The following is a 24,464-nucleotide window of genomic DNA, read 5'->3' as shown; positions in this document are numbered from 1 at the left end:
AATGTAATGGCCAAAACTCCCTTTGGAGTTCAATTATGCTTGTCACACCCTTGCTCCTGGCTCCACCCCCAATGTCTCCTGGCTCCACCTCAAAGTCTCCTGGTTCCACCACCAAAGTCCCCAGATATTTCTTGAATTGGACCTGGCAACCTAATCTGTGATTTGAAGAAGAAGAACACTGCTGATTTATACCCTGCCCTTCTCTCTAATTAGTTTCAGAGTGGCTTACAAGCGCCTATATCTTCTCACCTCACAGCAGACACCTTGTGAGGTGGGTGGGGCTGAGAGGGCTCTCACAGCAGCTGCCTTGTCAAGGACAACTCCTGCGGTAGCTATGGCTAACCGGAGACCATTCCAGCAGCTGCAAGTGGAGGAGTGGGCAATCAAACCCGGTTCTCCCAGATAAGAGTCCGCACACTTAACCGCTATACCAAACTGGCTTTGGAATATTACATGTGTGTGAAATATTCAGGGTTTTTTTTTTACCTGCCTCTTTTCCCTTCCTAAACAGATCCTGTCAAAGATCTTCTGGGTCACTTACAATGGCCTCCAGAAGCCACACGTCAGCACCCGTGTGCCTGATTGAGAACAAGGACAAAAATTTTACTGTCTGCCCAGAAGCCTTACAGGTGCTCTCTCAAATAGACCAGCCAGTAGTGGTGGTCACTATAGCAGGACTTTATCGGACTGGAAAGTCCTATCTCATGAACAGACTTGCTGGCAAAAATAAAGGTGAGTAAAAGCTGCAGAATAAAGGTCGTGTGAACCCAAGCAAAATCTGGAGGGAGGAGTAGAAAAAAAAAAGAACTGTGTTAAAATAGATAGTCAAGGGCAGATAGTCAAGGGCAGAAGTCAAAAGAATAAGCTGACCACAAGGACTATCTGAAACAAACAGAGATGGAGTTAAATAGATTCCCCACGATAAGGAATGACAACGCTCTGGGTGTTGACTGGCTGTGCAGGTTTTGTTTTGGCAGCGGCTACCACCACGGCACAAAAGATCTTCACTGCGTGACTGAAGCTTATCTACATCAGCCATTTGTGACTGTCTCCGCCTCCTGTGGCAGCCATTTTGTGGTTGCTCCCACCCAGGGGTTTGTTTTTGGTAGCAGGAACTCCTTTGCGTATTAGGCCACACATCCCTGAGGTAGCCAATCCTCCTGGAGCTTACAGTAGTCCCTGTACTAAGAGCCCTGTAAGCTCTTGAAGGATTGGCTACAACAGGGGCGTATTGCCTAATATGCAAAGGAGTTCCTGATACAAAAAAAGCCCTGCTCCCACCACACTGAATTCCAAAGGTGCCCACAGGCTAGGTTGGAGGAGACCGTTGCTTTGGGTTGACAAAAAAGCTCTGACCCTGGCTGTGAATGAGGCCCAAACCAGACAAGCTAGCATGTCGCAGTACACTCTGGGGCTGCACTGCCATTTTGTAGAGTGACCACCACATAGGGAGAACAGGAGCTCCTGCCTCCCCCCCCCCCCCACACACCATTTTTCTATGCCATCATGGTCCAGATTAGAATCATTGTGCTGTAGAAAAGAGTTCCTCAGTGGGAACTCACTCTGTAAAATGGTGGTGTGTGTCCATAGGGGTTGCCAGGTCTGATGGGTTGCCAGGCTCATGTGGGGGAGGGACTTTCCAGGAGTGGGGACAGAGCGCCATAACATAATGATGTCATGTGGAAGTGATGTCATCATGTTGGCAACATTGTATGGTGACATTCTGGTTTTTGGGCAAAACTCTATGGTTTGAGGCAGATTTTACCAGAATTTTGCCCCCAAACCGGAGTGTTGCCATGTAGTGTCATTTCCATGTAGGGTTGCAAAGTCCAATTCAAGAAATATCTGGGGACTTTAGGGGTGGAGCCAGGGGACATTGAGGGCGGAGCCAGGAGCAAGGGTGTGACAAGCATAATTGAACTCCAAGGGAATGCTGGCCATCACATTTAAAGGGACAGCACACCTTTTTAAATGCCTTCCTTCCATAGGAAATAATGAAGGATAGGGGCACCTTCTTTTGGGGCTCATAGAATTGGACCCCCTGGTCCAATCGTTTTGAAACTTTGGGGAGAGGCACTAGATGCTGTACTGAAAATTTGGTGCCTCTACCTCAAAAAACAGCTCCCCCAGAGCCCCTGATACCTCCAGATCAATTCCCCATTATACCCTATGAGAATCGATCTCCACATAGGGAATAATGAAGTGCTCAGCAGACGTTCCTCCCCCCCCCCCCGTGTTTCTGGCAACTCTGAAGCGAGGGATTGGCCTCTCTACTCACGAGTTGCAGCCAATTTCTTCCAAGTAACACAGACACCCCATCCCAAGAGGAAGCCTTTCCAATCGGAGACTGGAGCCTCCATAGGGGGAAAGTCACATGGTGGCTTTGGGGGTGGGGCTTCCCCCTGCCGGCCAGCTGACCGGGGGCAGGAAGGGGCCTGGGAAAGCGGAAGAACCCCCACTGGGACCTGGGGATTGGCAAGCCTACTTTATTGGGGAAGTTCTTGAGTCTACTACAAACCAAATGGAAGTCATGTTTGTGATTTAATTACTCTGATATCTTCTTCTCCCTTGCAGGAGCAAAAGATTTTTCTGGAGGAGAACAACCAATATTATGTTGCCCATCTAGAGACTGAGATTCAGCAACTGATCCAAGAGAATGAAGATACTGAGAGTTCAAACTGGATATTCCAGAAATTGTGGAGCTTCATTCAAAGTTTCTTATCCCTTTTTCCAGAATTGCTCACATATATTTTTCAGACCTTAACATGCCAAACAAGAATGAGACGTTTATAAGGAAGAATAGAAGTTATAAAACAAAGCAGTCACGAACAGGAGCAAGCTCAGCCATTCCCCCCCTCCCTCTTTTGGTGATGTGTCTGTTTCATGCTTCTTTGTTTTAGAGCTGATGGAAGGTCTAATAGGAAATTAAGCAAGGAAATATCTAAAAGCTGCTGTTGACTGGGAGGCAATGTGCCGGAATATAGTGCATTTTCAGAGAGGGGCCTCTAATGCTTTCAATCTGGGTTGGGTTGCCAAGTTTGTGTGGAGAATTCCTGGAGCTCTGGGGACCAGAGGTGTCTGGGGTGAGTAGGCTTGGGAGGCAAGGGACCTCCACAGGGTATAATGCCATAAACGTCCACCCTCCACAGCAGTCGTTTCCTCCAGGGAAACCGATCTCTACAATTTGAAGATCAGTTGTAATCCCAGGTCCCACCTGGAGCTTGGCAGCCTTATGTGGGGTGGCTACTGCTGTCTGGTTTATTCATTTTATTGACTTTGGTATTGACTTTGGTTTCATTTGATTGTAAACTGTCCTGTTTGAAAGTTATTGTATGTATTATCTTGTATTTGTAAAAACTTTATCTTGCAAATAAAGTTTAAACCACTTTGCAAGTCAATACCAAAGGTTTATGGGAGAAGGGTCTTTCCACCCTGTTTGCTGGCCATCTGGAACAGCTCACCACAGATATTAAAAAGAACTTCAACCAGACATCACAAGACATCCTCTGGAAAGTTTAAATCCTTTTCCAGCTGAGTTTGTCTCTACTGCCACTGTTTTGTAAAACCAAAATTAGGTTTGCTTTTCTGTGTTGCAGACATTCCCAATACGCTTCAATATCTTACATTGCCCTAACCACTGCATGTTTATAGATCCCAGTAGGCAGCCGTGTTAGTCTGAAGCGATAGAACAAAGCAGGAGTCAAGTTGTACCTTTAAGACCAACTAAGTTTTATTCAGAATGTAAGCTTTCGTGTGCTCTAAGCAGACTTCATCAGATGAAGTCTGCTTAGAGCACACGAAAGCTTACATTCTGAATAAAACTTAGTTGGTCTTAAAGGTACAACTTGACTACTGCTTTGTTCTATTGCATGTTGTCAGTGGAAGAAATTACTGGAACTAAGCAAGAAGAAGTGGGTCGATCGTTTTAAAGATTTATTTTTCATGATTAAATGAACATCATAGTTAAAATAAAATCTGAATAAATTGAATCATGTCTTGTATCACATGGAGAACACTGAAGGGATTTTTCTGTAAATTAAAATTGTTTGCTTGATTTTTTTTAATCTACTGACCAATGCAGTAAGACTAAGATCACAGAACTGGAAAATAATGCAGACAACTAACCAAAAAAGCAAGTGGGCTACAAAGGTAGAAGGCAATGCAGCAAATACAAGATAATACATACAATAAGCATTGAAATAGACTAGCAGGGGTTCCCATCCAGTGGGCACCTTGGAATTCTGATGCAGCATGGTAGGCGCTGCCACAAAATGGCTGCCACAGAAGGCGGAGCCAACCACAAAACAGCTTACCTTCAATCACACGGTGAAGATTTTTGTGCTATGTTTTGTCAGATCTTGGAAGCTAAGCAGGGTCGACTCTGGCAAGTACTTGGATGGGAGAGCCAGTTTGGTGTAGTGGTTAAGTGTGTGGACTCTTATCTGGGAGAACAGGGTTTGATTCCCTACTCCTCCGCTTGCAGCTGCTGGAATGGCCTTGGGGCAGCCATAGCTCTCGTAGGAGTTATCCTTGAAAGGGCAGCTGCTGTGAGAGCCCTCTCAGCCCCACCCACCTCACAGGGTGTCTGTTGTGGGGGCAGAAGATAAAGGAGATTGTAAGCCTCTCTCTGATTCAGAGAGAAGGGCGGGGTATAAATATGCAATTCTTCTTCTTGGAATACCAGCGCTGGGAGGACAGGGAGAAGCTTTATTAAACCACGCCTCTCAATATCTTCCATTTTTAAAAACTGAAGTTTTAACCGCCCTTTCTGGAAACCGGGCTCAGGGTGATTTGCAGTAATATAAAACTGGCAAAAACAAAACCAGTAAGGGTCAGTCACCAGAGGTTGCCACGGCTTCCAGGTGCATGCATGGATGCACTTGCACACACACATGCACACACTACAAAAATACACCCCCCACACAGACAAAAAAAAGATTTTTGTGCTACGGTGGCAACTGCTGCCAAAGCAATGTTTTGTCAAAAATCTGCACAGCCAATCAAATCTCCAAAGGCCAATCAGAAGCCTGGCTGAGCAAAAGTCCCATCTGACCCCACCCACTTTCTAAAAATACTTGGTAGGTGCCAGGAAAGATGTTGACAGACACCACCTAGGGGACCCATGGACTGCAGTCCTATCCCTTGTAAAAGCGGCCTTCTGAGCCATTCCATTTTATAATTATAATCTTTTTATAAAAATATCCCTCCTGAACATTTCAGTTTTGCGCATGCGTAATAGGATTCTCCTCTTCCACTTGTACCTAGAGTTTGTAGACTTTTTCACCCCACTGTCTTAAATCCTCTTCATCTTTGATCTTCATGCTATGATCCTTTTCACATTTCCTACTCCATATTTTAATGTATAGAAACATGACAATAGATGTGTGCGTATATGTATGTGTATTGGGGAGGTATGGTGGCTCAGTAGTAGAGCATCTGCTTGGTAAGCAGAAGGTCCCAGGTTCAATCCCCAGCATCTCCAAACTAAAAAAGGTCCAGGCAAATAGGCGTGAAAAACCTCAGCTTGAGACCCTGGAGAGCTGCTGCCAGTCTGATTAGACAATACTAACTTTGATGGCCCGGGGGTCTGATTCAGTAGAAGGCAGCTTCATATGTTTAAGGGGAGCGATGGTGGCTCAGTGGTAGAGCATCTGCTTGGTAAGCAGAAAGTCCCAGGTTTAATCCCCGGCGTCTCCAACTAAAAAGGGTCCAGGCAAGTAGGCATGAAAAACCTCAGCTTGAGACCCTGGAGAGCCACGGCCAGTCTGAGTAGACAAGACTGACTTGGATGGACCGAGGGTCTGATTCAGTATAAGGCAGCTTCATATGTTCATATACTGATGCATACTAAAATTGCAAATTACTTGAAAGTTAAAATTGACTGGATTGAACCACTGGTCTGATCCAGCAGGGCTTTTCTTGTGGCCTGTTCTCCAGCAGTTTAACTCAATAGGTATACTGAGTCACAGACTGATTATATGCAGAGATCAAAGAAAAGAATTACAGAAGCCACGTGGCTTCAGTGGTAGAAGTTCCTGTTCATGAAGTAAACCCCAGGTGCAACCACTGGCACTTCCCAGTGTAAGGAACTTGGATAACAGCAACAATCCCTTCTCTGAGCCTAATTAGACATTTCAGACAGCTTCAATTCACCACAGGGTTGCCAATTCCCAGGAGGGGCAAAAATAAAAAATGGGATCACAGTGGAGAGACACTACAAGAAACATACCTATGGGACCATCTCTCCCTATACGAGCCCCGGAGGCCTCTACAATCGGCCAATCAACATCTTCTGACCATCCCTGGCCCAAAGGACGTCCGGCTTGCCTTGACCAGGTGGAATCAGCTCTCCAAGGAGATACGGGCCCTTCCGGATTTATTGCCATTCCAGAGGGCCTGTAAAACAGAGCTGTTCCGCCAGGCTTTTGGCTGAGGCAGGTGGGCGCCCCTCACACCAGCTAATCGGCCTCCCTGCACTGACGGCATCCTGTGTCCATCCTGTGTCATCTGTACACTGACGCTGCCTTATTTTAATGGTTTTAACTGTTTAATTTTAATTGTCTTATGATGCGATTTTAATTATTTATTATGTTGTAATCTGCGCTGAGCCCGACCTGGGAAAGGGCTTACTAGAAATCAGCAAAAATAAATAAATAAAAACCCATAGCTGTGATATGTATATAGATCCAAGCGGGCAGCCATGTTGGTCTGAAGCAATAGAACAAAGCAGTAGACAAGTGGCACCTTTAAGACCAACTAAGTTTTATTCAGAATGTAAGCTTTCGTATGCTTGGCTTGGAGAAGTAATTTAGAGAAAGAAGAAGAAGGGGGGAGGAGGAGGAAGAGGAGATTTATACCCCACCCTTCTCTCTGAATCAGAGACTCAGAGCAGCTTACAATCTCCTATATCTTTTCCCTTCACAACAGACACCCTGTGAGGTGGGTGGGGCAGAGAGGGCTCTCACAGCAGCTGCCCTTTCAAGGACAACTCCTGCGATAGCTATGGCTAACCCAAGGCCAATTCCAAGCAGCTGCAGGTCGAGGAGGGGGGGAATCAAACCCGGTTCTCCCAGATAAGAGTCCGGGCACTTAACCCGCTACACCAAACTGGCTGATGGGGCAGTGGGGGTTTGGAGAGCCACACAATATGTGTGAAAGAGCCACAGTTTGGCCACCTCTGCTCTATGGCACTACACCCCACTGAGGTCTCTGCCCTCCCCAAACCCCGCCCTCTTCAGGCTCCCCCCCCTCCCCCCCCCCCCAAAAAAATCTCTCCGTATTTCCCAACCCAGATCGGGCCCCACTATGGGAAATCCCTCGAGTTGCGTCACTTGGCTGGGAAAGTGCCTGCCGGTGGTTGCCGGGACCCGCGGTCCGTGATCGGAAAAGGCTACTTTCATTTTCACTTTTTCTGGGTTGTGTCAACACCGTGAAAGGGAAGAGGCGGCAGACTGCGGGGGGGCTCAGGAGGCTGCAGAGCTCCGGTTGCCGCTGCAAGGAGAAGGTGAGAACTTAGATCCGGCTGCCCCACGCTTGGGAAAGCACAGAACGAGGGCCCCGATCCCCTTTCCCCTGAGCAGTCACGAGAGTCGCCCTTAAGGCGCCGGGAAGAAAGCAGGCTGCAAACCTAGCGCGCTTCCTCGGGAGTAAGTGGGCTGCTTGAAGCCCGCGAGCCTTACTTTGGACACCCCACCCCACCCCTTGGCTTGAATGGAGCTTGCAGTGAATTCCGCCCCCCCCCCTTCCCTCCTTCAAGTAACAGGTGGGGTGTACAGAGGGCCGAGTCGGATCGGGACCTCGGCTCCAGCGAGGAGCCTTCGCATAGCAGCCTTAAAGGGAGAATGACACCCTTAAAATCGATTTAAGGCAGGAGTGGCCAAAGTTGCTTAACGTAAGAACCATATAGAATATATGTCAGATGTTTGAGAGCTGCAAGACATGAACGCCAGATGTTGGAAGGAAGGAAGGAAAATAGATAGGGGAAGGAGAGGTGGAAAGAAAACAACTTTAACTTGAAAGGCATTCTCCGAGCTGCCAGCTCGCTCGCTTCGAGAAGTGATTTAAAGAGAGAAATGCCTTTTCTAAGCTGGCTACCAGGCTGACTGGGGGTGGCTACCAGGCTTAACTTCGCTGATCTGAGGCTTAACTTCGCTTGAGATTCAAATACAAGCCTTCTGACTCCGTTGATTCTGCTGAGGTGGCTTGCTTCTGCTTTTGGGAGGGCTGAACAGGAAAGGGATATTTTATTTGCTTTGTTAAGTTTGCTTCTACTATGCTGTTCCTGGCTTTAAAGTCAGGCAGCACATTTTTCCTAGGCCACTTTGGCTAGGAATCCTGGAGGTGTTTTGTTGTTGCTTCTGCGGTCTTCTGGGTACAGAGCAGTGGTCATGGGTGTGTGGTTGGTGGGGGGGGGGGAGGCAGGGGTGGAATTCTAGCAGGAGCTCCTTTGCATATTAGGCCACACCCCCTGATGTAGCCTGATCAACCCTGATGTAGCCAATCCTCCAAGAGCTTATAGGGCTCTTTTTTGTAAGCTCTTGGAGGATTGGCTACATCAGGGTGTGTGGCCTAATATGCAAAGGAGCTCCTGCTAGAATTCCACACCCTGGGGGAGGTATTTGTGAATTTCCTGCCTTTTGGAGGGGGTTGAGCTAAATGACCCTGGAGGTCCCTTCCCAACATTTGCATATTAGGCCAAACACCCCTGACATCACCATTGTTTCCCATGGGGTTTTTTTTGTAGAAAAGGCCCAGTGGGAACTCACTTGCATATTAGGCCACACCCCCTGATGGAAAAAGCAGCTGGAACTGCGTTCCTGTGCATTCTTGCTCAAAAAAGCCCTGGTATTGTCAAAACGGCCCTATGAGGGAGGTTAAGCTGAGATAATGTGACTGGCCAAAGGACAACCAGTGGGTTCCCTTAGCATGAGTGGGAATTTGAACTTGGGTCTTCTGGGTACTCAAGTTTGAGTCTAGGGGCACCTTTAAGACCAACAAAATTTTATTCCAGGCGTAAGCTTTGCACACTTCCTCAGATACCCAACTGAATAGTGTAACACTCTTAACCAGACACCACATTGGCTAAGAGCCAGTTTGGTGTAGTGGTTAAGTGTGCGGACTCTTATCTGGGAGAACCAGGTTTGATTCCCCACTCCTCCCCTTGCAGCTGCTGGAATGGCTTTGGGTCAGCCATAGCTCTGGCAGAGGTTGTCCTTGAAAGAGCAGCTGATGTGAGAGCCCTCTCAGCCCCACTCATCTCACAAAGGTGTCTGTTGGGGTGGGGAGAAGATATAGAAGATTGTAAGCCGCTCTGAGTCTCTTCTTCTGCTCCTCCTCCCCCCCCTCCTCCTCCTCCCCCCAGGTGTCATGCATGTGAAATGTACCCACCTGGTAAGTACTGTTGTTTTTTTCTCCCCCAATGACAGATCATCCAAGCTGTGAGCCATGGCCTCCAAAATCCAGATGCCGGCTCCTTTGTGCCTGATCGAGAACAGGAACAGGAAGTTGGTTGTCCATCAGGAAGCCCTTCAGGTGCTCTCTGGAATCCATCAGCCCGTGGTGGTGGTGGCCATTGTGGGCCTCTACCGAACGGGCAAGTCCTACCTCATGAACAAGCTAGCTGGCAAGAACTCAGGTGAGAGAGAGAGGAGTCTATAATTCTGTTTTCCTGCATTTTATTAGATCTGTAGAAAATGGAGAATAATGTTTCTTGCTGTAAAAGAAGCTTTTCTTTTTGAAGTGTGTGCGTGTGTCTTCTTCAGCAGCCCAGGAAGCAGATTTTTGCATTCCCCATCAGTACTTGAAAAACTGTACCCTTTGAATTTCTGTTTGTCATAGACCGCTAAAAGGTATTTCAGTGGAAAGGCAGCATAAAAATGTTTTAAATGAATACGCTGAATAAATAAACAGAGGAGCCCCTCCAAAACAAAAGGAGACTACCCTGACTGCACTAGCTCATCCAGTTCTGATTTATACATTTCCACCTGTTTCCTTGCTTCTCAAATGTGACATCTGTGCTTAGGTTTCCCTCTGGGCTCCACGGTGCAAGCCAACACTAAGGGAATCTGGATGTGGTGTGTTCCCTACCCTGGCAGACCAGACCAGACCCTTGTGCTTCTGGATACAGAGGGACTCGGTGACGTGGAAAAGGTGATTGGGACGTCTTTGAATGGGTGGATGGGAGGCTGCACCTGTTGAACTTCTGCTGTCAAAGGCTCAAAATTCCCAAAGAAAGCTTGTCCTTGTAAGATTCAAGCTTTCTCTAGGGAACAGGCTTTGCAGTCTGTGATTTGTACCCCCAGAGGTTTAAACAGGAAACCGGTGGGCACCTTAAAGAATACTCCAACATAAGCTTTTGTGAATCAGAGCTGACTTTTAACCAGGGAAGGGATAGCAGAGAATTGTGTCAGAAAGCAGTTAAAAAAGGAAGTTACTGAGGTGTGGGGGAATCACCTAGGGTTACCAATCCCCAGGTGGGGGGGAGAAGCCCTGTTGTATTAGGCACAGAAGCCCTGTAAACAGAAGAAGCTTTTCCCTGATTTGAGAATAAGTGATGAGAAAAATCCCCTCAATTGTTTCATAACTGACAGTTGTTAGTTTCGAAAGCTGGGGTCAATGTCTTCGTCTGTGGTTCTGTAGCCAGTCACACCCAAGGTGTATGTGGGGACTTTGCCCTTCGTAACGCTGGGGACTTTGCCCTTCAAAGATATTTCTCCTCACTGCATTGTGCTGCTGTGTGAAGAACGCTTTTGTGGAATATTGAATATCATCAGGATTCCTCAGGAGCAACTTGGAACCGAGGATCCTTAAGAAACTGAAGACTGTCATTGTGAAATGAACATTTACTTGTAACTGAAGACACTATAATTCGGGTCCTTTAATCTTGGTCGTTAGGTGTTCTATTGTCAGGGTATGTTTGTAAAGTGTTTTGTATGAGAGTGTTGAAATAATCATTAATTATTCTTTTTTGTTATTTGGTTTCAAATTGTGTCATTGTGGAGGCTGGATGTCACGGAAACCCAGGGGTTTTTTTTCCTGTCTCTCTCTGCCGTGATTCTCTTACTGGTTTCACTTCCTCTTTTGGGCCTGTCCTTCAGCAATCGTCCCGAGTAAAAATTGTAATCGTAAGAATTCTCCATTTTTTTTTGGTCAGGGTGACACTCAGAATGACTCCTGGATCTTTGCCCTGGCTGTCCTCCTCAGCAGTACCCTGGTCTACAACAGCATGGGCACCATCGACCAGCACGCCATGGACCAGCTCCAGTATCCTTCTGAATCCCTGGTTGTGGTGGAGAACTTATGTTTCTTCCTGGGAATCTCTCGTGTTGGAAGTAGGCCAATCCAGGTCCTGTTGTTTGGTTGCTATGGGTACGGTCCATAGAAAGCACCAATATAGACAGGCCATAAATTAAATTGCATTAAGGGACAGAGTTTACTCTTAAGAGTCATTCTGAGGTGATAATGTTTATTACTAGTTTGTTTCCATGTGAAGAATCCTGTATCTGAGAACTGTTCTTATGTGGGAAGTCCCTCACATTACTACGTAGTTTTAAAGGGTTTTCTGTTGACGTGTCCACTGATTATTTTCACATAGTGATAATTTATGACCAGTGACTTCCGGGAGGGTGGGTGGAAGAGGTCTGGGATGTAAAAGCTTTACCACCACAAACTGAAATTGTGGTAAGAGACCGTGTGAGGGCTTTAACATCACAGATAATAGTGCATTGAGGCGATGGAATGGGCTGTATTTCTTTGGTCGGCAAGTGAATGTCCTCCTGTGTTCAATATCCATTCAGTCAGAAAAGTAGTGCATCATGGATGATGAGTTCTAGCCCACCCTTTTCCATGATGTGCTCTTTTCCAGCTTCTCAGCAGTTTCCTTTTCTTATTGAAGAGCCAGTTTGGTATAGTGGTTGAGTACGCGGACTCTCATCTGGGAGAACCAGGTTTGATTCTCCACTCCTCCACATACACCTGCTGATTTGACTTTGGGTCAGCCACAAATTCTCTAAAAGCTGTTCTGCTCAAAAGCAGTTTCTGTCAGAGCTTTCTCAGCCCTACGTACCTCACAGGGTTTTTGTTGTGGGGAGGGGAAAGGAAAGGAGATTGTAAGCCGCTCTCAAGAGTCCTTTGGCTAGCGAAGGGTGGGGTATAAATCGAATATCTTCTTCCTCCTCTTCTTCTTGAAGAGGAGTGTTCTGCAATTGACTTCAGTGGGTTTAGAAGGATGGATCTCTTCTTAGGATTGCCCAAGATGATACTTTTAGACAAGAATTGTGTATGCACACAAAAACATATCTTGAATAAAACTTTGTTGGTCCTAAAGTTGCCACTGGACTCCAACTTTGTTCTTCTGTACCTTTTTGTGGGTCAGGAAAATATCTGACAGAGATCAATTCTGCCATTACTGCTATCTCAGAGCTCTTAAGGGGATGGGATCCGTGTTCAGCATGGAATTTGGCTACTCTGGTGAAAGATGCTGGTTCAGCCAGATAAGTTGCACAAAGAAAGGGATAATACATTTAGGACAATCTAAGATTCATTATAGAGATAGGAAGGAGACGACTTGAAAGAAAATGTGTAGATACAGTTTCAGTAATCCTGCAAATATCTTTTGATGTTTATAGGGTGAAAAATCCAGTCTTCTATACTGTAAAACCTGCAAACATGTCAGGAAGGCTCTTCTGGGGAATTTTTGTGGAGCCCCAGGTTATATTCCCCTTGCCCTACAACACACCCAAACATGTTAATGAGGTAATAGGGAAAATATATTAGGCAAACTGTGCTGGGTTCCGTTTTCATACATTTATCTGGCAATTTCTGCTGATATTTATTTTAAATAAACAAAGGGCAGCTGGTGTTGTTGGGATTTTCCTAAGCCAGGCCAACAGTTACGTGACAGAACTGACTGAGCGCATCAAATCCAAGTCTTCCCCTGAGGAGGACGCGGAGGCACTAGAAGATTCCGCCGAGTATGTCCGCTTCTTCCCGACGTTCATCTGGGCCGTGAGGGATTTCACGTTGCAGCTGGAACTGAGTGGGCAGCCCTGCACTGCGGATGAATATCTGGAAAACGCCTTGAAGTTAAAGAAAGGTACTGACTCCAAATATGTGGTGGAGATCAGTATTTATTTATTTAGGTTAATTTATATTCTGCCCTTTCCCAAACGGGCTCGGGGGGGATTACGTACAGATAAAACCAAGCAAATACAATACAATAAAACCAATAAAATACAGTTAAAACAGCAACATAACACAGTACATTATGACAAAGGCAGGAGGGCGCATGGTACAGGTTGGAGTATAGTTAGTGGCTCAGATACAATAGTTCATATCACTGTGGGGGATGATAGCCGATGGTGTAGGCAATAGTATATCATTCGCAAATGGCAACCAGGGCCACATCCAGCCTCCATTGCTAAACCCCAAGAAAAAGAGGCAGGGGAAGTGCAGCCGCTTTAGCAACAAGGAAATGTTAATGCTTTGTGGGTTTTAATGCTTTGATCCCGTTTTGTCTGACGAGACATTCGAAGGCAGTTGATGGCAGCAATCGAAAATTCAAATCCAATAAACGTAAGAAAACGCAGTCGCGATAAAAGCAGTAAAACTTACAAAGCCACCTGCAAGGTTGCAAAATTAGGTGTAAAACAGGGCTTTTTTTGTAGCAGGAACTCTTTTGCATATTAGGCCACACACCTCTGATGTAGCCAATCCTCCTGGAGCTTACAGTAGGCCCTGTTATAAGAGCCCTGTAAGGAATTCTAGCAGGACCTCCTTTGCATATTAGGCCACACACCTCTGATGTAGCCAATCCTCCTGGAGCTTACAGTAGGCCCTGTTATAAGAGCCCTGTAAGGAATTCTAGCAGGACCTCCTTTGCATATTAGGCCACACACCTCTGATGTAGCCAATCCTCCTGGAGCTTACAGTAGGCCCTGTTATAAGAGCCCTGTAAGTTCTTGAAGGATTAGCTACATAAGAGGGGTGTAGCTTAATATGCAAATGCGTTCGTACTTCAAAAAAAGCCCTGGTATAAAATATTAGCAATAAGTCTTTCTAACAGCATTCATCACATTTGTGGGTGAATTATAGATCTTCCCTGAACCAATGTGGATTCCCTTCCCCTTGCTGAGTTAGACTCCCAAGAGTCTTTGTGCTAGTAGATTTGGTTCCAGCTTCTCCATCTGGTAATCTCCTCCTCATTCCCTCTAGGCATGTCTCGTGAAGTTCAGCTCTTCAACCTGCCACGCGAATGCATCCGGCTTTTCTTCCCCACCCGAAAATGCTTCATTTTTGACCGCCCCACCAATCGAAAGAACCTCCACCGGCTGGAGGAGATGGAGGAGAGGGAGCTGGAATCTGACTTTGTGGAGCAAGCAAGCCAGTTCTGCCGTCATGTCTATAAGACGTCCAAGCCAAAAACCATCCCAGGAGGGCACATTGTCACTGGGCGCTGTAAGTCCCTGTAACTCAATAGATTCTTTCTTGGGCATGGTTGCTCATTAATGAGTTTAAAAAGCATTCAGTCTTTCTGTTCATAAGATCCACCTTGAACTTCAACCTGCAGCATGGGACCAAATTTTATTATGTCTGGAATAAAGGGGTGGAATTCTAGCAGGAGCTCCTTTGCATATTAGGCCACACACCCCTGATGGAGCCAATCCTCCAAGAGCTTTCAAGGCTCTTTTCTGAAAGCTCCTGGAGGATTGGCTACATCAGGGGTGTCTGACCTAATATGCAAAATTCCTGCTACAATTCCTCCCCTGCCTTAATATGTACATCTCTTTCTCTAGGTCTCCTCCCCACCACCATCTTTTGTTTCTCTCTCCCCCTCTCCAAAGAATGGCTGTGAGCAGGGGTCATTTCATAGGAAAAAGAAGTGCTGGAGGTCACTAGCACAACTAATTTGCACACGCCGCACACCCCTGACATCACTGGAAGGTGTACTAAATGATATCAGCTCAGCATCTCCCTTAAAATGCTTCTTGAATTATAATTGTTATAATAATTGTACTTACTCCCATCGTACTTTTAAAATTACTTTCTCCTATGTGTCCACAGTGGCATGAGGAAGATTTCCATCTCTCTGCTTTATCTGTTTTGGTTATTTTCCCCTTTTTTGGTGGGGAAAAATATTAGAAAGTTTGTCAGATCTTAGAGTTCAGCAAAATTCTCACAGGGGGTTTGAACAATAGTGCCCAGAAGCAAGGTTTTTTTTTGGGGGGGGGGGCTGGGGTTCAAGAAAGAAAGACCACAATAAAATTTAGAGCAGGGGTGTCGAACTCATTTGTTATGAGGGCCATATCTGACATAAATGAGGCCTTGTTGGGCTGGGGCATATCAGACCGGCCCGTGTGTGTAGCTATTTAAGGTTAGGTAACAGAGAGATGAATTTTATAAAGGACACAGACAAACACAATTTTTAAAAAAAAAAAACGTAAAACATGCTTAAGACATTAGCACTCATTGGTCTTAAAGGTTCTTTCTTTGTATCTCTCCCACGTGATCCAGGGAACTATGGCTCTTTCTGTCTTTCCTGAGGGGGCCAGGAGGGGGAGGAGCCTCATCCAATAGAAGGAAGAGAGGCTTGGCTCAGTTGCTTTGCTGTGTGATTGAGAGAAAACTGCCTCCCCCACTTCCCATGGGAGGAGCCTCAACCAATGGAGAAATTTTTGCTCTGTAGCTCCTATGAGCAAGCTGTGATGCACAAGGAAGCAAGAGAGGACCACTTGCTCGGGGGCCTGATAGGAGCGCTCTGGGGGCCTGGGCAGCATGTTTGAAACCCCTGATTTGGAGGTTCCGGAGCTGCGCTCCTGCCCAAAATGAGGCCTGGCTGTGAGACTCTCAGAGTGTAAATTATAGTACCCAGTAGGCAGTATGGAACAGAGATCCAGCACTTGTTCCCCAGGTTTATCAAGGCCCACTCTGCTTTATTTTCCTTGGGTGTTCTTATACTGAAAGTACAGTTTCCTGTGGACCACCAACAACCAGAGCAGAGCTGAATCTACCCCTATCTACGTGTTGCCACAACCATCTCTCTTGGTGTTGCCTTTGCAGTGCTAGCAAACTTGGTGGAGACCTATGTGGACACGATCCGCAGCGGGGGTGTGCCTTGCATGGAGAATGCAGTGCTGGCTCTGGCTCAGATTGAGAATTCGGCTGCTGTGCTCGAAGCCACTGGCCGCTACGTAGAGCTGATGGACCAGACGCTGAAGCTGCCCACGGAGACGCTCCAGGAGCTCTTGGACATCCATGCGAAATGCGAGGACGGGGCCCTTAAGGTCTTCATGGCCCGTGCCTTCAAGGATGACAAGCAGCAGTTCCAGGCTGAGCTGATGGTAGGTTGTCTATGGCAATGGTCCCCAATCTTTTTGGCATCAGGGACCGGTTTTGTGGAAGGTGATTTTTCCATGGACTGGAGGGTGGAGGGGGGGTGGGTGGGTGATGGTTTTGGGATGATGGAATTGTGCACTTTATTTTGGTGTAGTGGTTAAGTGTGCGGACTTTTATCTGGGAGAATCAGGTTTGATTCCCCACTCCTTCACTTGCAACTGCTGGAATGTCCTTGGGTCAACCATAGCTCTTGCAGAGTTGTCCTTGAAAGAGCAGCTTCTGGGAGTGCTCTCTCAGCCCTACCCACTTCACAGGGTGTCTGTTGTGGGGGAAGAAGATAAAGGAGATTGTGAGCTGCTCTGAGAGTCAGAGTGGAGAGCAGGATATAAATCCAATGTCATCGTCTTATTATTATTATTACTACTACTACTACATTGTAATATATAAAATAATTATACAACTCACAGTCCAGTTGCTAACAGGTCACCAACCAGTACCAGTCCATGGACTGGGGGCTGGAGACCCCTGGTCTATGGGACTTCCACCGCTAAGTGCCTGCTTTGGTGTAGCTGTTAAGTGTGCGGACTCTTATCTAAGAGAACCCGGTTTGATTCCCCACTCCTCCACTTGCAGCTGCTGGAGTGACCTTGGGTCAGCCATAGCTCTCACAGAGCTGTCCTTGAAAGGGCAGCTGCTGTGAGAGCTCTCTCAGCCCCACCCACCTCACAGGGTGTCTGTTGTGGGAGAGGAAGATAAAGAAAATTGTGAGCCGCTCTGAGATTCAGAGTGAAGGGTGTGATATAAATCCAATATCTTCTTCTCATTATTATTGTATGCCAAAATGGTCCAGAACTGATCAGCCAGTGCCAGATCAGAGCCAGTGTGCCAAGCAAGGGTGGAATTCTAGCAGGAGCTCCTTTGCATATTAGGCCACTGATGTAGCCAATCCTCCAAGAGGTTACAAAAAAGAGCCTTGTAAGCTCTTGGAGGATTGGCTACATCAGGGGTGTGTGGCCTAATATGCAAAGGAGCTCCTGCTAGAATTCCACCCTTGGTGCCAAGAGTTATGTGTAGGTTCTGTTTTGCCAGATAACCCTCTACACCAGGGATCCTCAAACTTTTTAAATAGGGGGCCAGTTCACTTTCCCTCAGACTGTTGGAGGGCCGGACTGCCGTTACTGTACAAGGCCGCGGGCCGTCAGTTCTCCGTCTTCTGCATCTCTCTCCCTTCCCCACACCACACACCCCGGCCTGGGAACTCACCTCACCTCAGTATCACCTCACACTCTGTCTCCGCCGCCTCAGTCCAGTGCCGGAAGTGTGCGTTGCTAACGTGAGTTTAGGTCGAACGTCACTTCTGGTCTGATTTTGCCATAACCCGGCGGGCCGCATAAACGTCCTCAGCGGGCCGCAGTTTGAGGACCCCTGCTCTACACACCCAACACAGTGTATTCTTCTGACCTAAAACACTTAATCATTTGTAAACTTTTTTTAAAAAAATCCCTGCTAGCAAGTTCTGGATCAGAAGAAGGAGACGTTTTGCCAGAAGAATGAACTGGAATCTTCCAGACACTGCAAGGCTGTGTTGGCACGGCTCTCTGAGGAACTGGAGGACAAGATCAACAAGGGCTTCTATTCCCGACCCGGCGGCTATCAGGATTATTTCAGTGACCTGAAGGCCACCACAGTGAAATACCACGAGGAACCTGGGAAAGGAGTCCTGGTAAGGAAAGACTGGGGCTACAAATCAGAACACTAAAGCTGAGGGACATCTGCCAAGTCTAAGGGATACACACAACTTTCTGACAAGATATGGAACACGGGCTCGGTGAATGTTAAATTATAAACATGGGGTGGGGGAAACCCCTTTTAATTTCAAATTTTAGTGTTGAATTGTAAGTCTTGCTGGTTGGGTATCAGGGGAGTAGGTAAAATGTCAGTATCAAGGACTACACAAGGATTAGATTGTTGGGATTGAATCTCGAATGGTTGCACTGTTTTAGAAATTCTGGGGCCACAGGCACAAAGGAAACATCAGATAAAGGGCACGTAGATCACGCAGCCTCCACTTTCTGGTTGGTCAGGATTCATGAGCAAACAAAGCTGGAACAGGGATACGGTTCCCTTGATGTGCCTCTGCTACTCTGCGGTCCAAAATGAACACAACTGATATCTGTATCTACTGAGGGCTAAAATTAGATCCAAAACAGCAGTGTTGCTGCTTCAGTGAGTGTGTGATTCAGAGGAAGGGAAAGCACACACCTCCTCTCCTTGCATCCCTGTTCTGATCTTACACGTAGGTCTCGGCGGTTGCTTTGAAAGCGAAATTAAAAATACCAGTGCTTTTGAACTTGACACAGAGAAAAACCCCTATACATATGTAAGATTCTGTAATTGTGTCAGGGGTGGAATTCTAGCAGGAGCTCCTTTGCATATTAGGCCACACACCCCTGATGTAGCCAATCCCTCCAAGAGCTCACAAAGCTCTTTTTCGTAAGCTCTTGGGAGGATTGGCTGCATCAGGGAAGGTGTGGCCTAATATGCAAAGGAGCTCCTGCTAGAATTCCACCCCTGATTCTGCTGTTCATAACCTATATCTGTGCATAGACCGTGTTGACTGTTGCATCTCCACTACCCAGGCAGATGTTGTCCTGCAGCAGTTCTTCAAGGACAAGGAGGACGTGGGCAGAGCCATCCTTCAAAGCGACGAAGCCCTCACGGAGAAAGAGAAGGAAGCTGAAGGTAAGGTTGTATGCAGATGAGGTGGATTTTGATGAAGCTGCACTGGAGATGTTGCTTTCAGGGCTTGAATAGCCCAAGGTCCTCTGCGTCAGTCAGGAAGTATTCACCACAGTTCAGGTCTCATTAGCACAGGGGTGTGAAACATGCAGTCCGCGGGACAGATGTTTTCTCCATTGGCTGAGGCTCCTCCCTTGGGGAAGAGGGAAAGTGAGGGCTTGCTTTGCCAGGCTCTCACAAAAGCACAGCAGAGCTACTGAGCAAGCCTCTCTTCCTTCTATTGGCTGAGGCTCCACCCTTATTCCCTGGGGAGGGAGGGAAAGATCCAGAGCTTCCTTTGCCCAGTTCTCTCAATCACACAGGAGAGGCACAAAATCTTTAATTGTGCTTGTCTCTGTCCTTTATAAAGTTTGTATCTCCACTACCTAGCATTACATTTTATGACACACACGGCCCAGCCCAACAAAGTCTCATTTATGTCAGATCTGGCCCTCATAACAAACGAATTCGACACCCCTGCATTAGAAGGATCAGAAGCAACCCCCCTGTGGACATTTCCCAACCAAGAAATTCTCTTGCTAGAAAAATGGCTAGGTCAAAATGTCTGTAAGAGAAACAGGGCTTTTTTTGTAGCAGGAGCTCCTTTGCATATTAGGCCACACACCCCTGATGTAGCCAATCCTCCTGGAGCTTACAGTAGACCCTGTACAAAGAGCCCTGTAAGCTCTCGGAGAATTGGTTACATCAGGGGGTGTGGCCTAATATGCAAAGGAGGTCCTGCTACCAAAAAAGCCCTGATGACAACCCCCAGGCTGCATAAACAACCAGAGAAGATCAAGGCCAGCCTCTGGTGATTGCCATTTGGAATTTGACGCTGTGTGATTCCTGAGAAAGATTCATTCTCCTTTTCTTCCTTGCGGTCCAGATGCCAAGGCAAGGGCTGAGGCAGCGGAGCGGGAGAACGAGATCCAGAAGCAGCAGCAGGCGGCGCTGGAAGAGAAGCTGGAGGATCAGAAGCGAAGTCATGAAGCCAATATTCAGCACCTGAAGGAGAAGATGGCGCAAGACAGGGAGAAGCTGCTGGAAGAACAGAACAAGGTGATGGAGGCTAAACTCCGGGTAAGTGGCATGTGTGGTTTTGTTTCCATTTGCCAAAAATTCTGGGGGTGAGTTGCTTCTGGAGTTTTAATGATCTGAGTGGGTCATACTCTAGAAAGCTTGTGGAGGTGTAGGAGCCCTGGATCCCTTATCTCAGGGGTGGCCAACAGTAGCTCTCCAGATGTATTTTGCCTACAACTCCCATCACTCCCAACCAGTATGGCTGATGACTGGGGCTGCTGGGAGTTGTAGGCAAAAAACACCTGGAGAGCTACCGTTGGCCACCCCCGCCTTATCTAGTTGGTGGCACCTCACCCCATGAGTCTTCCTGTGAGTGCAGAGCTCAGTGGCGGACTGGGTCTAAAAATACTGGTTGTCAAGAGACATAGGGGGCCCACCCACAACTAGAAGGCTATCATTTAATTTTTATAAGAAATAAATGAATTTTTTTTAAAAATGCATAAATGGAAAAAAGTACCATCAAAACTTTTGCGAAATAAATATATATATATATTAGTAGCAATGGTGTACATATATTGTACATATTACCGTCAGTATACAGTAGATACTAAATGTAAATACAGATTGCATTTCCTCTAGGGGAGCTGACCTCTGCCAGCTGGAGATCAGTTGGAAAAGCGGGAGATCCCCAGGCCCCACCTGGAGGCTGGCAACCCCAAATAAAAATTCGAGTTGCATTACAGTAATAATACTGGAACTTCTAATATATTTTCAAGCTACTAAAAGGTCATTAACATTTTAAACGTATTGTCTAATGTTTAAGGGGGCCCACTTGCCATGGGGCAAGCTGACACCCTGGCCAGTCCGCCGCTGGCAGAACTCAGGTTTCCCAGTCTCCTACCAGGCCATTAGCCAATGACAGTCGTCAAAGAGAACAAAACAACAGACAATAAGTTAGCTCTGCTGCCCTGTTGGAGCTGCTGGCAAGATCTAGCTGGCAACCAGCATTTTCAGGTTGTTTGTACAACAGGATACGACCCCCTGCGGCGCAGAGTGGTCAGCTGCAGTCCAAGCTCTGCTCACAACCTGAGTTCAATCCCGGTGGAAGCTGGGTTCCGGTAGCCGGCTCAAGGTTTACAACCTTCCGGTAAAATGAGTACCCAGCTTGCTGGGAGGAAAGTGTAGATGACTGGGGAAGGCAAGGGCAAACTACCCTGTAAAAAGTCTGCTGTGAAAACATCACGATGCAACATCACCCCAGAACTGGAAACGACTGGTGCTTGCACAGGGGACTACCTTTACCTTTAGTACAACAGGAACATTGTTTATTCCATATTTTCCAGAGGGGTTGGTGAGTAACCCTCCCAGGTCTTCTTTGTAATGTAAGCTTGTGATGTTTCCTTGGTAAGCTTATTCATGGCGGTGATTGGCCTGTGGTGGTCTTGCGGTGAGGGAAGGCCTCTCAGGAGTTGAGGCCTACGCTCTCACTCGTTGGTGGTAGTGAGAAGGCCTGTGCTCTCAAAGGTAGCTGTGTGGTGTTACTTTCCCATCTTGGGGGAAAAATCCCTTCCTGCTTTCTCTCCGGGACTTCACTCAGATTGCTCTTGAGCACTGCCCCGTCCAAACCACTTTTTTTGCTTGTGGTCCAGGCACTCTGACATATCTCTGTCTGCCTTGTAGGAGCAACGGACGTTGCTGGAGGCGGGATTCCAGAAGCACGTCGATCAGCTAAATGACCAGATCGGCCATCTGAAAAGACAAAGCGAAAGGATGAAAAACCAGTCTTGGTGGTCTAAAATACTGGATGTTGCTTCAATGGTACTTCCGGTCTTCGTGGGCAAAGGGATAAAGCGCTTCTAATCTGGCGGGAAGAGAGAATTGTCTTCAGTTCGTGACATTCTGCTATCCCACTCTTTCACTGCTGTGCCTGCTTTTTTTGTTTAGAATGTTGTGTTAAGGTGAGAAACGTCTTGAGGCAAGAAGTTGAACTAATCAGCAGAGTTTTTGGGGTGGGGAAGGAATCAATATAGGTCTTGAGCACTGAAAAGCAGAGCGTGGTATAACATTGTGCGTCTTTGAAGTATATTGTTTTGGTGAAATTCCTCTGGACGCAATTATAAGGTGCATTTCTGGGTAGTGTCAAGTGCTGTTGATACTGGAACTATCTCCCCACTTAAGACAACTCTAATCTGACATCAGGAATCACAAGACTGAGAAACCTGTAGGAGAACATGTCAGCCTTCCAGGGCATTCAGTGGGCGACCTCAAAGTAGCTTGTTTTATTGCAAAGGAACTTCAAGAACAGACTAGAAGGAGAAATTGCTGAGTTGCAACTTATTACAACACTCAGAACAATGGAATCCCCAGGACTTAACAGGGATATTGGTTTCTTGTCTCTCTACATATGCTAACATCATTCAGCCTTTATAGCTGTATTCTCTCACCAATCCCCAAGAAGGGCTGCACGTTCTCTTTATTTTATTTGAAATAACAGATTAGAAGAATGTAATATAACATAATAATGGAATGTAATTTGGAATGGTAGATTGGAGCAGGGGAGATAACTTTACACAGCTAATCACTCCACTTCAAAGAAGAAGATGCTGTAAGGTCACTTCCGTGCTTGAGGGGAGATGGCTGGAGCATAACGGCAGGGTCTCAGTTAATTACTCACAGCATTCCACAATTAAGGATACATCTGCCCATCAGTCCCCGATTTTGACTTATTTATTTCCTTCACCGTGTTTCCCCCGTGAATTAGACCCAAACAAATGGTAACCATATAAATTAAGCTCGTTCCTGTTTGGTCCTTGAATCCGTTAAACCTCTTTGTTATGCCGTATGCTAATTCACTGCTCACCCGCCTCTACCTATATGTATGGACTGATAACTTCCATTCCGTTGTATCTGAAGAAGTGTGCATGCGCACAAAACTTTATACCTCAAATAAAACTTCTCTGATCTTAAAAGGTGCCCCGGGACTCTTAACTTTGTTCTGCTGCTTCGGACCAACACAGCTGCCCCCCTGGATCTAACCTGAGCTCGTCATTGTGTGGTGCTGTAGATGTCCTGAGCCAATGCCAGACTGATGTGGTTAAAGGTGAACCAGCTGGAACTGAATCCTGATGAGACACATCCTGTGGAATGACAACATGTGCAATCCAGTATTTTTACAATGTTTAATATGCAGAGAAATCTCTTGTGAGAGCACATGGTGTGCTTTTGGACAAAGCACACACCGGATGCCCACAAAACCCCTGTGACCGCTGCCAATTCTCACAGTCCAAAAGACAGTATTTTGAGAGAGAGCCAGTATGGTGGTTAAGTGTGCAGACTCTTATCGGGGAGAACCGGGTTTGATTCCTCACTCCACTTGCAGCTGCTGGAATGGCCTTGGGGCAGCCATAGCTCTCGCAGGAGTTGTCCTTGAAAGGGCAGCTGCTGTAAGAGCCCTCTCAGCCCCACCCACCTCACAGGGTGTCTGTTGTGGGAGGAGAAGATATAGGAGATTGTAAACCGCTCTGAGTCTCTGATTCAGGGAGAAGGGCGGGGTATAATCTGCAATTCTTCTTAACTCTAGCATAGGCTGAGTGGTACCTTTTGCCTCGTAGCTTTCTTCCTCCTCCATTTCAGCGTGAATGCTAAAACATTTCCTAAGAGAAAATTTTGCCATGAAATTTGAGACTTGCCTCTCTTTCTAACAAATTTTATTCCAGAGGAATGATTTGTGAGGTGGCAACAGAAGTCAGGAACTCTTTCAGCAGTGGCATTGATATTGTGTGGAAGTTTTCCTCCACGGTGCTTATTCTAGGGTCACACCATCTTGGGAGACAGATAGATAGATAAATTTATTGTCATTGTTCTCAAGAAAATGAGAGCAACGAAAGGCATGCATGCAGGCTATTTGTGTGCCAAGCAGGCTTGCCAATCCCCAGGTCCCGGGGGGGGGGGGGGTTCTCCCGCTTTCCCAGGCTCCTTCCCACTCCCAGTCAGCTGGCCGGCGGGGGTAGCCCTGCCCCCATAGCCACCAGGGAGGAGGAGGCGCGGGGCGGGGGGGGGGAGGCCAAATTGGGTGCCCCCACCCTGCCGGCCCTGGGGCCAAAAAGGTTGGAGACCACTGCTCTAGAATGGCAATATATGTGTTTTCCAAATAAATAATAGGTGGATTCTACATTTAAAATACAAAATCTGACATCATTTGGATCTCTTCCAGTTTGAAGCATAACACAGGGGATGTGGGGGGGGGGGAGATAGTCTTGCAAACTAATTTGGTTATGAGATTAAATGGATTTGTAAGCACTTTTTAAAACACCTACCTGTTTGCTTTGAATACG

General features: G+C 46.8%; 1 protein-coding gene across 2 annotated transcripts; it reads left to right on the top strand.

The window, feature by feature from the left end:
• Window positions 1-523: 523 nt before the first annotated feature.
• On the top strand, window positions 524-23,087 carry LOC132586376 (guanylate-binding protein 1-like). 2 transcript variants are annotated; one of them, XM_060258417.1, is made up of 10 exons: window positions 524-732; window positions 10,022-10,149; window positions 11,153-11,262; window positions 12,891-13,093; window positions 14,212-14,454; window positions 16,057-16,337; window positions 17,843-18,055; window positions 18,972-19,074; window positions 19,997-20,190; window positions 21,811-23,087. In XM_060258417.1, the coding sequence occupies exons 1-10, from the start codon at window positions 543-545 to the stop codon at window positions 21,988-21,990; spliced, it is 1,845 nt and encodes a 614-aa protein (XP_060114400.1). In that variant the 5' UTR covers window positions 524-542; the 3' UTR covers window positions 21,991-23,087. The 2 variants fall into 2 exon arrangements, with proteins under 2 accessions (XP_060114400.1, XP_060114401.1); XM_060258418.1 differs by lacking the exon at window positions 524-732 and adding an exon at window positions 9,418-9,634.
• The last annotated feature ends 1,377 nt before the right edge of the window (window positions 23,088-24,464 follow it).

Source organism: Heteronotia binoei, chromosome 17 (assembly GCF_032191835.1).
Source record: "Heteronotia binoei isolate CCM8104 ecotype False Entrance Well chromosome 17, APGP_CSIRO_Hbin_v1, whole genome shotgun sequence".
Taxonomy (NCBI): Eukaryota; Metazoa; Chordata; class Lepidosauria; order Squamata; family Gekkonidae; genus Heteronotia; species Heteronotia binoei.
Note: the sequence above shows the minus strand (reverse complement) of the source record. Positions and strands in the feature narration are given on the sequence as shown.

What these genes read in the sequence shown, in the direction of transcription:
- LOC132586376 (XM_060258417.1), top strand. Translation starts at nt 543, where the DNA reads ATGGCCTCCAGAAGCCACACGTCAGCACCCGTGTGCCTGATTGAGAAC. An exon ending in GACTCGGTGACGTGGAAAAG is followed by an intron (nt 10,150 to 11,152) that starts GTGATTGGGACG and finishes TTTTTTGGTCAG; the next exon opens with GGTGACACTCAGAATGACTC. An exon ending in GCACATTGTCACTGGGCGCT is followed by an intron (nt 14,455 to 16,056) that starts GTAAGTCCCTGT and finishes TTGCCTTTGCAG; the next exon opens with TGCTAGCAAACTTGGTGGAG.